The 15,025-nt window shown below is 55.0% G+C and overlaps 1 protein-coding gene across 3 annotated transcripts in view; it reads left to right on the top strand.

Annotated features, from left to right (window-relative positions):
- The window catches only part of DOP1B (DOP1 leucine zipper like protein B), an 83,236-nt gene that overhangs the window by 37,844 nt on the left and 30,367 nt on the right, over positions 1 to 15,025 (top strand). For all 3 annotated transcript variants that reach the window (XR_008628465.1, XM_055125470.1, XM_055125471.1), the window contains exons 12-18: positions 1,314 to 1,419; positions 2,079 to 2,264; positions 4,396 to 5,050; positions 7,006 to 7,277; positions 12,877 to 13,029; positions 13,517 to 13,617; positions 14,738 to 14,928. Coding sequence is in view for 2 of the 3 variants with exons in the window: in XM_055125470.1 (XP_054981445.1) it covers positions 1,314 to 1,419; positions 2,079 to 2,264; positions 4,396 to 5,050; positions 7,006 to 7,277; positions 12,877 to 13,029; positions 13,517 to 13,617; positions 14,738 to 14,928 (1,664 nt within the window). In the remaining variant the exon portion in view is untranslated. The remainder of the gene's footprint in view (positions 1 to 1,313; positions 1,420 to 2,078; positions 2,265 to 4,395; positions 5,051 to 7,005; positions 7,278 to 12,876; positions 13,030 to 13,516; positions 13,618 to 14,737; positions 14,929 to 15,025) is intronic.

The following is a 15,025-nucleotide window of genomic DNA, read 5'->3' on the forward strand; positions in this document are numbered from 1 at the left end:
CCCCGCTCGGCACGTTTTTCTATCTTGTGCTGTGGTGACCGCTCTTGTCCTGAATCTCCCTCAGCCTGGGTTTCTTTAGATTGGAACTTAGACGTAGAACCACGGGGGTGTAATCTAAGTTGGTTTCCCATCGTTCTCCAGCTAAGCTGATAACTCAGCGGTAATTAACAGTGAATTTACACCTGGTGGTGCCCAGCACGCCATATGGGGTGGTGGGATCAAACTTGGATCAGCTGCATTCACGGCAAGAGTCCTGCCCGCTCTGCTACCTTTCGGGCCCCCAGTTACTCTGCTTTGAAAAGCAACAGGAAGATTTGCGCTTGCCTGTTTATCCAGAAAGCTCAAATGGTAGAACCCGTGCCTGGCATGTGGCCGCTGGAGTTTAACCCCTGCCACTGCATGTCTTCCCACTGCAGAAGTACCATACAGGTGCCCCCTGGACCCCAGCACTGTCAGGCCTGAGTACCGACCTGCACCCCCCGGCAGAGCACTGTCAGGAGTGGCCCACATCCTCCAGGCATCGCCGGGTGTGGCTTTTCTGATGAACAGAGCCAGGTGCTGAGGTTTTGCTGCAGAGGCAGCTGCTGAGGGCACTGGGCCTGCCTGGCGTGACCTCTCCATGGAGCTGAGGAATTCTCAGAACACAAGTGCAGTGAGCTCGCAGCTGTCTCCCGCTGCCCCTGTGGCCAGCTGGGCGCAGGCAGCCCTCGTGTAGCCAAGCTCCTTCCCAGGGGAACATGCCTGTAGTTTAGGGTGAAGGGCCTGGTAGCTCGGTCCAGATCTGCTGCCTGTCCATGCCCAGGCGGGCACAGCCCCCTTAACTGAATGGGTGACACTTAAATCAGATCGAACATGCTGGGAAACCAGGAGACCGAAGACAGTTCTCACTGTTAGGGATTTCTGGGCTCCCCAAGGCTTCCATCCTAGAACCCCTGGGTGTTACCTTTGTGACAGAAGTAGCTTTAGTGGAAATCCTACGAAAAACTTGAGATTAAGAAAGGATTGCTGGGGCCAGAGCGATAGCACAGCGGGTAGGGCGTTTGCCTTGCCCACGGCCGACCCAGGTTCGATCCCCGGCATCCCATATGGTCCCCCAAGCACTGCCAGGAGTAATTCCTGAGTGCACAGCCAGGAGTAATCCCTGAGCATTGCTGGGTGTGACCCAAAAAGCAAAAAAATAAATAAATAAAAAAAAAAAGGATTGCTTTCGTGGGGCAGGGATGCAGCCTAGCAATTGTAAAGCCCTGACTTCAATCCCTGACACTAGGGGAAGAAAGGAACTGATATCTTTTTCTCTCCTGTGCCTTCCATAGGCCCCCAAAGCAGAGTGACGATGGTGGTGGGGGTACCATCAGCCCACCCCCGAGCGTGTCAGAGCTCTGCACGCTGCTGGTGTTCCTCCTAGACGTCATCCCCCTGGTAAGGTGCTCCAGTGCTCGCCATCGCCCGCTGCCTCAGTGTGTCAGCCTCACCTGCCCCCAAGAAGCTTTAAGTGGCCCCTCAGTGCTGAACCTTGATCGATTCCACAGTATAGATGTGGGCACGTAACTCCTGTGTCTGCCTAAAAAGGGTTCTTAACTTTTGAGTCCATGCTAAGTGAGCTCAGCTGCAGTTTCCTAAAGCAGATAATGAACAGGGTCACCTCTGCACTCTAATTATGCAGAGCAAAAATGTATCCCCTAGTTCAGGTGATGCTGCGAGCTGATATTCTGCAAGGAAACAATTTTCTCAGCACAGAAGGAACCGTGGCCATTCTCTTCTGAGGAAAGTTATGCAGCCTTGCTGACCTGGGCAGATCAAATAGAAATACTCTTTTTTTCCCATTCAGAACTGGGGGTGGGTTGGGGCCACAGCCAGGTGGTATTTGGGGACTGTTCCCAGGTCTGTGCACAGGGGTCACTCCTGGTGCCAATCGGGGAACCCTGTGGTACCAGAGCCTGCGCCCCAGCCCTTTGGGTCACCTCCTTGGCCACTGATAAGAAAAATTATGTTCTAAAAACAGAATCTCTTAAGATGTCATTTTGCAGTGCATTGTTGGTCTTGAGAATACATTTGCTGACCGTGTTTCTCCTTCACAGGAACTTTATTCTGAGGTGCAAACACAGTACCTTCCACAGGTGCTTGGCTGCCTGGTACAGCCCCTGGCTGACAAGCTGGAAGCTTTGAGCTTGCCAGAGCTCACACATGCCCTGAAGACGTGTTTTAAGGTGCTCAGCAAAGTGCAGATGCCGCCGTCCTACCTGGATGCGGAGTCTGCAAGCTCGGTGCGTGCCAGTCGGGGAGGAACGGAAAGGAGCAGAAAGGAGCAGGGCCTTTCCTGGGAGAGAAATGCGAGGAGGGTGGTGAAGCGGTCATAGAGGATGTCTCACTCTTCTCAAATCCTCGGGAGCATTATGAGAGCGCAGGGGTGGATTTCCTGCCCCAATTTGTGAGAAACAGTGGTGAGAAGTAGCTCCCACCTCAGACTGCTGTGAGGTGCGTGAGGGAGAGATGGTTCACTTGGGCTCCGAGACAGAGTAACAGGCGAAACTTACGGGCTGGAAGCCCCTGGAGCTGATTGCAGAGCAAAGTGTGAGGAGGGCTGGTTCCTTCGGCACAGGGAGGCAAGTCTGTAGAGACCAGCTGGCCATCTTTGGCGTCCTCAGGCCTGGAGACACATTCCCCAGCTCTCTGCCTTCCCCTTCAGGCCACATCCTCTCTGTGTGACCCCTTGTGTCCAGATCACTCTCCATAAGGAAACTTGCTGGATGCAGGCCCACTCCCAGTCTTATCCTGACTTCCTGCCTACAAAGAACCTATTCCCAGTGAAGGCCGCGTCCTTCCCAGCTCTGGCATTCAGACTGGGGACACAGTTGGATCCGTGACATACAGGGATCGCTTTGATTTGCTTGGTTTTCACCCAAACAGTAGTTTGGAGACGTCTTTCAGTTGTAAGTGTACATACTTCAAATTTCTGCTTGAGATCTAGACTCTCTTCCCCTGGGTTATTTTGGTGTTGCTGTTATAAACAGTGCTAGAATCTGCATCCTCACACAGCTTGTTCGTGGCTCTAAGAGTTTCAGAAAGGTAAACTACTAGAAACAGGTTGTAATCAATCCCATTTCTTTTTAAAGTGGGAAGAGATATGGAGGTTCAGGGCAAGGTGCTTACCATGCACTCAGCTGAGCTGGACTCAAACCCTGCCACTGAATATGGACCTGTGCACCCCACCAGGAGCAATTTCTGAGCACAGAGCCAGTGAGCACAGCTAATGTGGCCCGAATAATGAAATGAAAATAAAGAGGTGCATGTTCTTTTACCATTGAGGGATGCTGCCAAGTCACTCTCCACACTCAGTGGTACTTAGGGGATACTCCTGGCTCTATACTCGGGAATTGCTTCTGCTGAGGCTCAGGGGAACATGTGGGATGCCAGAGCTCAAACCTGGTCGGTCGTGTGCAAGGCAGATGCCCTCCCCATGTACTGTTGCTCCAGCCTTAATATCCTCTTTTCATTCTTCCCCCTTCCCTTTGTTGCTATTCATACGGTTGAGAAGATGGGAGGGGGGCAAAGAGGGGGAATCACACACAAGCCAGAGGCTGAATATCAGGTTGCAGCACTGGCACACAGGTTGCAGTGGCCACTGATAGTTGCACCTTCATGTGATGCTCACACATGCATGCTGGGGTCTGGCCTTTTCACTTGTTCCTTCTGCACGTTCTGGCTCTAAGCTTCGCTGGGGTTCACTGTAGTGTTCATCCATGTGCTTGTCAGTCACTGACAGATTTGAGTCGTGGTGCTTGAAGGGGGTTGGACTCCTTTTGTGATGTTTAAAAACACTTGTTTGCAGTGACGCCAGAAACTGCTTTGCATGCAGGATCTCATGTGGTGTGCTGGCAAGGCAGGCCCTGGAAGTTACAGAGCCATTCCTCCAGGGCCCATACCTATTCATCCTCCCCTCAAGAGCACAGTTAAATGCGAAAGTTTGAATTTTCATGTATTATCATTAACAGTATAAGAAAAGAGGTTAAATCATTAAAGATCGATGTGCTGGTCCACAGGAAAAGCAACAAATTATAAAACATTTCTTCTGTTGCATCTTACTTTTTCATACCTTTATTTTGCTCTCTTTCCTTATTCATATTGTAAAATCTGTCAATTATTTGGGACTCAAAATAAATATCATAAAGTACCCTTAAAGCCAGCCTCCCCAGAAGTCCTGGATCTACACAAGTACTCCTTCCTCCTGAGCGGCTTTCTTCATTTTATTACACACTTCCACGCAGGGATTCTTTTGGTGTCCAGAAGCTTGCATTTGAAAAACCAAAAGTACACCTTCACGTTCTGTCCAATTTCACTGATCCTTGAGTCCGGGGACCTTAACAGATGCCTGATACAGCCTGCTGTGTTTTGCAGAGTCCGGTAAAAGGTGAGAACAGTGAGATCGTGTTAGACATCAAGGCGCTGGTGTCCGGGGACGAAGACGCCGCCTTCCCTCCGCTGAAGTCCGAGGACAGCGGGATCGGGCTCAGCGCGTCCTCCCCGGAGCTCTCCGAGCACCTAAGGGTGCCCCGGGTTTCTCCTGAGAAAGACGACGTGTGGAAGAAGGGGGGGACCATGCAGAGGACGTTTCTCTGCATCCAGGAGCTGATCGCCAACTTCGCCCACAAGAACATTTTCGGGGTGCCACTCACGACGGCGGCCGAGGACAGCGCGTCGGAGGAGCCCGCGGGCCCGCGGGAGGAGGGCGCGGGCGGCAGGAAGAACTCCTGGGAGGCCAGGCCCCTCACCGTGCCCCAGTTCAAGCAGATGCTCTCTGACCTGTTCACCGTCCGGGGGTCTCCATTCAAGGCCAAGAGCGCGGGGTCGCCGCGGCCTCCCGACAGCCCGAGCCGGAAGGAGGGCGAGTGGGCCGTGGAGCAAGCGGCCGTGGCGCTGCGCGGCTCCCGGGAGGGCTGCAGGGAGGCCTTCGCCGCCGCCTGCCACCTGCTGCTGGAGTGCGCCACCTTCCCCGTCTACCTGTCCGAGGACGAGACTGAGAGCCTCTACGACTCGCTCTTCCAGCTTCCCGGTGAGCGGCCGCCTCCGGAGGCGCCGGGAGGGAGACGGCTTCCGGGTCAGGGGTCGCTTCCGGGGGCCGGGCTGGATGTCGGCTTCCGGCGCACGCGGAAGTGGCGCATGCGGAAGTGACTTCCAGAGCCGGGACGGCTCGGCTGGTGGCCCGTGGTGTCCGTGCACGGAGCTGACACGTGATGCCGCAGGGATAAATGCATGTCCACCCCGCCCCCCCACCCGTTTCCTTCCTCCCTGCTGCTCTCGGCCCGGGACTCAGCCGGGGTCGGGGGGCTCCTTCCTTGTCCCGACCCCGCTGTCCGAGACGCGCAGCGCCGTGTACAACTGCAGCAGCGCGCACCGGTTCCCCTTCTGGGCAGTGCGTGGTCCCCGCAGTCCAGCCCGCACCCCGCTGCCACGGCGACCCCACCCTCGTAGAAAGATACCCGGGCTGGCTCATTCAAACCTGTCTTCTCCCTTGATCACGTAACTCTGCTCCCGCCCCCCCCCCCCCCCGCCGTGGGGAAGCCTGTGTTCACTTGAACGTTACTTTCCTCTTTTTTTCCTCCACCCGCACAGTTAAGTCAGTTTTATTCATTTAAAAACTGCTTTGTTCACAACAGCAAACGCTCATTATGCCTTTGTATTGTGGCCTCGTTGCCACCAGTTCCATCTACAAAGGCATCTAAGCAATATCCCCACCTCGTGAGGTCAGAGGGGGTTAGAACTTGACAAAAATAGGCGTTGGGGGAAGGGACAGCGCTGTGCACCCCCACACCAGGCAACATCTCACATCTCAGTGCCCGCTCCCCAGGGCTGCACTAATGCCTCTCACGGCTAGCAGACTGCAAGTGCAGAAGGTGCCTGCAGGGACCTTCCGGGTGGTCCACTCAGAGGGCACTAACTGCCTCATGAAGGCCCCGCTCTCAGACCTGCAGCTAGCCTCACGCCGCCACCCCCTGAATCGTGTACAGATTTGGGGCAGATGGAACTTAGCGCAGCAGTGGTGAGGCTGTAAAGGAAAGGGAGCGAGGCAAGATGGAAATAGGACAAGGGGCTGAGAGTCCGAACAGAGGGCAAAGATTCCTCCTAGCAGTGCAGAGGCCGTGTCCCTAATGCGTGTTTAGCTCTGATGCTAATGATATTTGGCCTACCATCAAGGTGGGATTTTTTCCTACTTGGAAAATTTAACTTTATTTATGGTTTTTAATCTACACTCAGCTGAACTCAGATCACTTCTGGTGGTACCTCGGGATTGAACCAGGAACAATTGTAATATATAGAATTTGGGGGGTGGGGGGTACTAACACTTGGCAATGCTCAGGGGGTTACTCCTGGATTTCAACTCAGGAATTACTCCTGGCAGTGCTTGGTAAATCATATGGGATGCTGGAGATCGACCCTGGTTGGCCGTATGCAAGACAATTGCCCTAGTTGTACTATCTCTCCAGCCTCATATGGAAATTTTTTAGTAAAAGTTATCAGAGAGGAATTACAGGGTTCAAGGCTCTCGGCTTGCATGTGACTGCTCCCAGTTTGACCCCTGGCACCACACGGTCCTCCAAGTGCAGCTGATCATGGCCAAGCCAAAAAGAAAAAGTAAAAGGGGAGCACATGAAGCACCTCAGAGCCCTGAGATGTACACCTGTGGCGTTTGGATGAGCCCCACGAGAGCAGACTCGGTGTCCCAGCGCAGATTGTGGTCCTATTGCCAGTGCTTAGTACATAGAATAATTGAGGCTGGAGCGAGAGCTCAGTGGACTGGAGCACATGCTTTGCAGATAGAAGGCCCAGGTGTTGTCCCTGCCATTGCAAGCCAAGATTGGCCCCTGAGCACCATAGGGTGTGACCCCAAAATAGATCTTAGGCAGTGTTTCACCACTCAGAGGCTCGAAGGTGCCTTGGCACCAACCCTCCAGTGCATACCCTCACATGGCCTGTGTGTGCCCACCGCCTGTGGCGGCTTCCTTTCAGGAGCCAGCGATGCAGCCTTTCCCCTGTGGCTGCGGTCCCTGATGACCATCTGCTGCTGCGTGAACGACTGCTACCTGCAGAATGTGGCCATCTCCACGCTGCTGGAAGTGATCAACCACTCCCAGTCCCTCGCTCTCGTCATCGAGGACAAGATGCAGCGATACAAGAGCTCAGGACACAACCCATTCTTCGGCAAGCTGCAGATGGTGACAGTCCCCCCCATTGCTCCTGGGATCCTGAGAATCATTGCCGAGAAGACAGACTTCTATCAGGTAGGGAGGCGGTGGGGCGTCTCCCCGCAGCCATCCCCGTGAGGCTGTCTCCGAAGATGTGGCGAGAGGCTCACTCGAAAGAGCTGCTCACAGCCAGGGGTCTGTCTGCGTGTCTGTGTGTCTGTGCCAGGTCCCAGCACAGATTGTGGTCCTGTTGGTAGTGCTGAGTACATAGAATGACTGTGCTGTGCAGAGAGCTCAGTGGGCTTTGCAGGTAGGAGGCCCAGGTCTGTCCCTGCCACTGTGAGCCAGGAGTGGCCCCCGAGCACCGTGGGGTGTGACCCCAAAATGGGCCCATGCAGTCATCTTGTTCAGCTTGAGATTGACTGGATTTCCTGTGTAAGGGTGTTAAATTACCCGTAGCACACAAAGTGACCGTGCCCTCTGAGGAGGAGGCCCAGTTGTCTGAGCGCTCACCATGCATGCAGGATGCCTGGGTTCACTTCCCTGGCACGGCATGGTCCCTGAGCACCATCAGATGCGCCTCCCGCCCCCCAAGTGAAAGGAGTATGTTCCAGGTCCTAGGCATCAAGCTTTCCCCTGGCCTCTGCCTGCCCGTCCCCTGTTGAGGTTGCAGTGACCCGAGTTCCCGCATGCTCAGTTGAGGTGCCAGTCAGGCGCGGGCAGGGTCCTCTAGTCGAGGTGCCTGCTCAGGAGTGCGCATAGGTAGCCACCGGGCAGTGGTGCTGTCTGCGTGCGTTCTGGCCATGCAGCTCACACCCATCGCCAGCCACACCACACACGGGGCCGGCAGCAGAGCTGCCAGGATCATGCTTGCTCAGAGCGTTGACCAGACCCCCAGCCGGGGCTTGCAGCCGTCTCCTGGGCCCTCCAACGAGAGGCTTTGAGGGGAATCTCATCCCGAGGAAAAATCTGTACTCATACGCTTGGAGGAAGATCACTTTTGTGTAAAAACATGAAAAAGAAAAGGAGAGGGAGGCCACTCGGGGCACAGGACCTCGGGCACTGGGCAGCGGCGCTCTGTCTCTCCCACCACCCGCATTTGCGTTCGGTAGTCTCCAGCCATTTTCCCCACCCCGGGAGGTTGATGGCGATGATGAGGCAGGCGAAGGAAGGCACGGAGCCAGGCTGGTTGGTCTCAGTTGCAGTTTATTCCAATCTCCTCTCCATTCTCCTCAGATTCTCCTCCCCCATGCTACTTCATTCTCCTTCTCTGGATCTGGATCTCAATCTGGCTTCTCGCACTGGGACTGGCCCTGGGACTCGACCCCCAGCCCACTCTCACAGCCTAGTTAAATCCCCAAGAATGAGTGGTCGGGGCATACACATAGGTGTGGTCACAATCAATAGGGGTAAAGTTCTTTCCCTCAGGGGATGCTTCTTCTAGGACAGATTCTCTTTCAGCAGGACACCCACCCAAGAGCAGAATCCCATGGGTGTGTTTCTCCTCTCCTTGTCTAACATATAAGCATTCATAATATTAGTCATTTTGTATGGACATAGTAAGAGATGCATTAAGCCTATAGAATTGCTATCCTGGGGTCATCTCGATCTCAGACTACAGTGCTCAGGCCAGATTAGTCTTTCCTATCCCTAGCAGGGTCCTAGTCTCGTCGTTGCTTTTGGATCATGACATGACATGTCCATGACCAAGCTCTTAACATATAGTTAAGCATTAGGCACTTTGGTCAGGCCCATCTCAATGCCAGGGTAGCACATAACTCACCACTTGCCCTGGGTCCGTCCCGTCCCTTGTCGGGACCCTGCTTTTGGAGGTGCTAGGAAGCAAGGGCAGCTGAGGCTTAAGTCGAGAGAGCAGATGCCCGGGAGTGAATAATATTTGAAGCCAATTAAATTCCATGTTACCAAAGCACATTAACAACTGTCTCTCTTTGTCCATACAAAAAAGACATTGTTTTAAAGTAAACTATCCAAAAGACATAAGGAGAGGAGAAAGGCAATATTAACTTACAATACAAGTTCACTGTCCTAGCAAGGTCTGACCTTACAAATTAACAGTCGGATTAGGGGAAGAGCTGACTGACTAGTTGGGGAAGGGAGCATAGAAGTGATTACAGATTACAAAGGAGTGGGAGTGACTCGGGAGCACCTTGATGGGAGTGACTGATATACCTAAGCTCCCAGTGGTAAGGGGAGCAGGACATACCAGTGTAGTCTAAAATAGTTTAGAGATTATTATCAGATTAGCCCAAACTCTGTGGCAAGGGAGAAAGGACAAACCAGTGATATCCTATAACTGCCAGTGATCTACCCAGGGGCGATTGCCCTTTTGTCGGGAAGAAAAATGGTGTATGTTTCTGAGGCCACAGCCAGCGTGCTCGGGGACTCCTCCCAGTGCCTCGGGTTCGCTCCAGGTGGCGTGGGGTTGACCCTGGGCCTCCCGCCCTCGGAGCATGCATTCCGTCCCTTTGTGCCACCTCCCAGGAGCAAGGAAGAGAGTTCAGACTTACATGTGTTTGGGCATATTCACTGAAGGAGGCCTGGCGCTAGCCTGGCTCGCATGTGGAAAGGGACAGAGGTTATCATTAAGTCACTGCGTGCCCACGGTAGCTGGAGGGCAGGAGTGGAAGGTGGTGGGTCTCACAGGGTCTCACCTGGGAAGCCCCACAATCCTGCCTCTCTGCCCCTCTGCTGGGGCCTTCTTTTGGCCCCTTCCCATCACTCGGCCTCATCCCCCTGGCCTTGGTTCTCCTAGTGGCTAACCATGGCTGTGTCTGTTACAGCTCTGAGCTCAGGACAAGGTCCTTACTGCCAGGCAGCGCCTCTCGGCAGAGGCCTCTTGCGGGGGCCCTCCTTCCTCCACAGCCTGCTTTGAGTGGGGGGAGTGGGGGCGGCACCCTCCCTAGGGCCTCACTGGGGCACTGTGCCCCCGCACTGGCAGCTTTCCTGCAGAGGCACTCGGAGCCGCCTGAAACGTTTACTGTGCTGGCAAAGGCCCCACTTAACTGCTTTCAGGGCTTCAAGCTTTGTTTTATTTTGTGGGGACCACATCCAGGGCTTACTCCTGGCTCTGTGCTCAGGGGTCATTCCTGGCAGGCGTGGGGGACTATATTGGATACTGGTGATGGGAGCAGAGTAGGTCCTATGTAGAGCAAGCACTTGCCCTCCTGTCCTGTTTCTCTGGTCCCTATGATTGCGTTTGGGGCCTCCTGGGCGGTACTTAGGAGGTCTGGGGTCACTTCTGGCAATACTCGGTCACTTCTGGCAATACTGATTTAGTGCCAGATCTCGGGAGGCCTCTTGGGTCCAGTGGTGCTTGGGGTCCCTCCTGGGCCACGTCTCGTGATGTTCAGGGCCCGTGTGATCCCAGCTTGAATTGGGTCGGGTGCATGAGAACGTGTGTCCGTGTGTCCTAACCTCTGTGCTAATCCTCCCTAAGCCCAGTGGCTGCTTTTTTTCGAAAAATATTATTTTGGTGTTGGTCTAAGACACTAAGGAATTGAAGCACGGCTTTGCACCTTGCCACCCCCGTCGCCAGAGCTGCGGGCCTTCACACTGTACTTTGAAGTCTTCATTAAGTCACTCTGCTCACACCACCAGCTGCTGTTGTTGGCTGGTTGTCCCCAACCCGAGTCACGCTTCTTCTTTGCGTGGCTTAGTTTCCATAAAAGACCTGGCCTCTCCGACAGTGCGTGTAGCTTGTATTCCCCGGAGTGGGTCATCGTCTCTATTTGGGGTTCACTGTTCAATGAGCCGGCTACGCTGTTCTGGAGCCCCATTTCTGGTGGGTGAGGCCGTGGTGCAGCTGTGGGAATGCAGAGGCGACCTGGGTGAGCGTGGCCTCGGGTAGTGCCCTGGTGGGCCATCTCCTCCTGCTCTCTTACGTTGTGTCCATTGGCATCACTCCTAGTGGCCAGGCTCCTGCCCGTGCCCAGTGCTCTGCTGTCCGCAGTCCACTGTCTCGTCCAGTTCCATCGGTGCCCCTGGGGCCGGAGATGTGGCCCATACGCTGGAGCACAAGTCTTATACCTGGTCCCGGCCCCCGGCCCCCGGGCTCTGCCAGTGGGTGGCTTTGTGCTCCCCAAGCACCACAGAAGCATTAAAAGTGAAGAAAGTAAATTTGCACATAAATTGGTCAACATGGAAAGTATCATGCTAAGTGAAATGAGTCAGAAAGAGAGGGACAGACAGAAAGATCGCACTCATCTGTGGAATACAGAGTAACAGAATGGGAGACTAACACCCGAGAATAGTAGAGATAAGGACCAGAAGGTTTGCTCCCCAGCTTGGAAGCCAGCCTCACATGCTGAGGGGAATGGCAGCTCAGAGAGAGAAGGGAACAGCCAGCTCAGGTTGGGAGATGTGAACCGAATGTAGACTATAAATCAAACACCTTGGCCACTCAGCGCCTCTAGTGCAAACTATAACACCCAGAAGGAAAGAGAGAACAAAAGGGAATGCCCTGCCACAGAGGCGGGGTGGGTGGGGGGGAGGGAGTGGGGGTGGTGGGAGGGACACTGGGATCATTGGTGGTGGAGAATGGGCACTGGTGGAGGGATGGGTACTCGATCACTGTATGACTGAAATGTAAGCACAAAAGTTTATGAATCTGTAACTATACCCCACGGTGATTCACTGATAAAAAATTTTAAAAAAAGAAAATAGGGGCTGGAGCGATAGTACCATGGGGAAGACACTCGCCTTGCACATGGCCGACCTGGGTTTGATCCCCAGCATCTATTTGGTCCCCTGAGCACTGCCAGGAGTGATCCCTGACTGCAAAGCCAGGAACAACCCCTGAACATCACCAGTATGACCCCAAACAAAATAAAAATATATATTTTTAAATTTTGGTTTGGTTTTTTTTTTTGGCTTTTTTTTGGGTCGCACCTGGTGATGCACAGGGGTCACTCCTGGCTCTGCACTCAGGAATTACCCCTGGCGGTGCTCAGGGGACCATATGGGATGCTGGGAATCGAACCCGGGTTGGCCACATGCAAGGTAAACGCCCTCCCCACTATGCTATCGCTCCAGCCCCCCCCCACACACACAAATATATATATATATATATATATATATATATTTATTTATTTATTTATTTTATATATATATTTTGCTTTTCGGGTCACACCTGGCAATTCACAGGGGTTACTCCTGGTTCTATACTCAGGAATTATCCCTGGCGGTGCTCAGGGGACCATATGGGATGCTGAGAATCGAACCCGGGTCCGCCACGTTCAAGGCAAACACCCTACCTGCTATGCTATTGCTCCAGCCCCCCAAAAATATATTTTTTAAAATGGAAAAAATAGCCTTTGCAGGGGTGTTTGTTGAGGCCCATCTTTGAGCCCTGGCTGGTGCCGGGCCCTTCTCTCCTGCCGTCTCCTTCCTGTTTCCAGACAAGCCGGCCCGTGCCTTAGCTCACTGCATTCATGGACCCAGCTTCTGAGCTCTCTGTGTTCTCTGTGTTGTGGCTGAGAATGATCTGGACCTTGACCTTCCTCCATCTGTGGCCTCTTGTCTGAGTAACCGGGGTGCCCCTTGCTGGGCTGTCTTTCGAGTTGGTCTTTGCTGAGGTTTCTCACCTAGCGAGTGTCGGGGGAAGCCAGTTGGCTGGGGCAGGAGTGGCCCTGGAGGGGACAGTGCGGATGCCCCACGCTCCCTCTCCCCGTCCCAGAGAGTGGCCCGGGTGCTGTGGAACCAGCTGAACAAGGAGACTCGGGAGCACCACGTGACGTGCGTGGAGCTCTTCTACCGGCTGCACTGCCTGGCGCCGACGGCCAGCATCTGCGAGGACATCATCTGCCATGCGCTGCTGGACCCCGACAAGGTGAGGCCCAGCCCCCACCCGCTCCATGCCGCCCCCGGCCAGTGCCCAGCCGCCCGCGCCTCAGGCCTGGGGCGGACATCCTGTCCTTCAGCGGCCAAGGATCTCAGCACTGCACGGTCTCGGGGCTGGAAGTCTCCAGGACCTTGCTCCGTTTTTCTCAGCCTTTCGCAGATGTGCTTGTGTCCGTGTTAACACACCCGGGAAGCACCCCAACTCCCAGAGACCCCGGGTTCCCGCGCGCGCCTTCCCGAGTCCCTGGGACTTGGGCCTCATCGAGAGTGCGTCGTCCCATGGCACCCTGGTCTCCCCCCTCCAGGGCAGCCAAGCTGGCCTTACCACAGTGCCACACACTCTTGTATGGTCGCCCCGGGGACACATTGCTGCAAGGGTCAGCTCGACTTGAGCAGAGAGGGAAAGTGGCCCCTGCCCGGCTGCGTGGCCCCTGCACACACCCTAGGGGGACGCTCACTGCCCTGTCCTCTGCCAGGGAACGAGACTGGAGGCGCTGTTTCGCTTCTCCGTCATCTGGCACCTGACGAGGGAGATCCAGGGCTGCCGAGTCACATCCCGCAACCGCTCCTTTGACAGGTGACACCTCGGGGTTGAATTCACCTGGGGTGCTGGGCTGGGGTGGGGGGAGTTGGACCAAAAAACCGTGATGGCAGCAAATGGCTTCTGGGGACCCCAGGGGCATGTGTGGGACGGCGGGAGGAGAGCAGCGAGCACCAGCTCTCCTCTTCCCTGTGGGCCCGAGGGGGCTCCAGTGGGGGCCGTGCCCCCAGGGGGTGTCTATACTGCCAGGTCGCCAACTCCTGTTAAGTCTGTCATTTCAAAGACCTGTAACAAAGGGGCCGGAGAGAGGAACGGATTGGGGGAGGGGGCAGGGTTAAGGCACTTGCCTTGCACATGGCTGACCCCAGTTCTATCCCTGGCCCACGTCCCCAAACCCCGCTGGGAATGATTCCTGAGCACTGCCAGGTGTTACCCTGAAACAGACTACTTATAAGAAGGTCAAGTTTCGTAGAAGGTCCATTCCATTCTGTTCTTTGCTTTTTTTTTTTTGTTTTTTACCTTTTTGTTTGTTTGTTTGGGGCCATATCCAGCAGTGCTCAGCGTTGATTCCTGGCAGTGCTCCAGGGACTGTATAGGATGTCAGGGCTCGAACCCGGGCCAACCACATTTCAAGACAAGCATCTACCCAAAGCAACTATCCTGGAGGGTCCTTATTCTGTTGTTTTTAAAAAGGAAAAGGACAGAACCTCAGGGGCAGAGAGTGAGAAAGGTCTCAAAGAACTGAGTGCGTGCCTCACATGCAGGAGAACTGAACTTGATCCCAAGCACTGCGTGGTGACCCCCACTGGGAGAACCCTTCACACCCCACAGAGACACAGAGCTGGCAGTAGTGCTCCAGCCCCCCAACACACACACACACACACACACACACACACACACACACACGTGCCACTTGCCAGGTATGTCCCGAGAGATTGCTGGGGGTGTGCCTGGGGCTTCCCCGGGCAGTCCGTTTAGCCTACTCGAGGTGCGGTGTGAGCCGCCTGGATTCTGGAAACGCCCCCTCTCCCCACCCTGTTGGCCGCAGCTTGCAACCAGGACGGAAGCCCTTTTGTCGGCTCCAAACGAGCGGCTTCGGAGAGGTTCCCAGGTGGGCCTCCCCCTCGCTGACTCGCTGACCTGCTTGCCCCCACAGGTCCCTGTTCGTGGTGCTGGACAGCCTGACCTGTACGGATGGTGCCATCGGCGCGGCCGCCCAGGGCTGGCTGGTGCGGGCTCTGTCCCTCGGGGACGTGGCACGCATTCTCGAGCCCGTGCTGCTGCTCCTACTGCAGCCCAAAACCCAGAGGACCTCCATCCGCTGCTTCAAGCAGGAGGACACGGCGGGTGAGCACAGCCCGGAGGGGTCCGGGCCTAGGGGGTGCGGGCGGGCTCGCCTGTGAGTTAGCATGGAGTTAGCATGCTGCTTCCGTGGGACTCACAT

The sequence above is a fragment of the Sorex araneus genome, chromosome 2 (assembly GCF_027595985.1).
Source record: "Sorex araneus isolate mSorAra2 chromosome 2, mSorAra2.pri, whole genome shotgun sequence".
Lineage (NCBI taxonomy): Eukaryota > Metazoa > Chordata > Mammalia > Eulipotyphla > Soricidae > Sorex > Sorex araneus.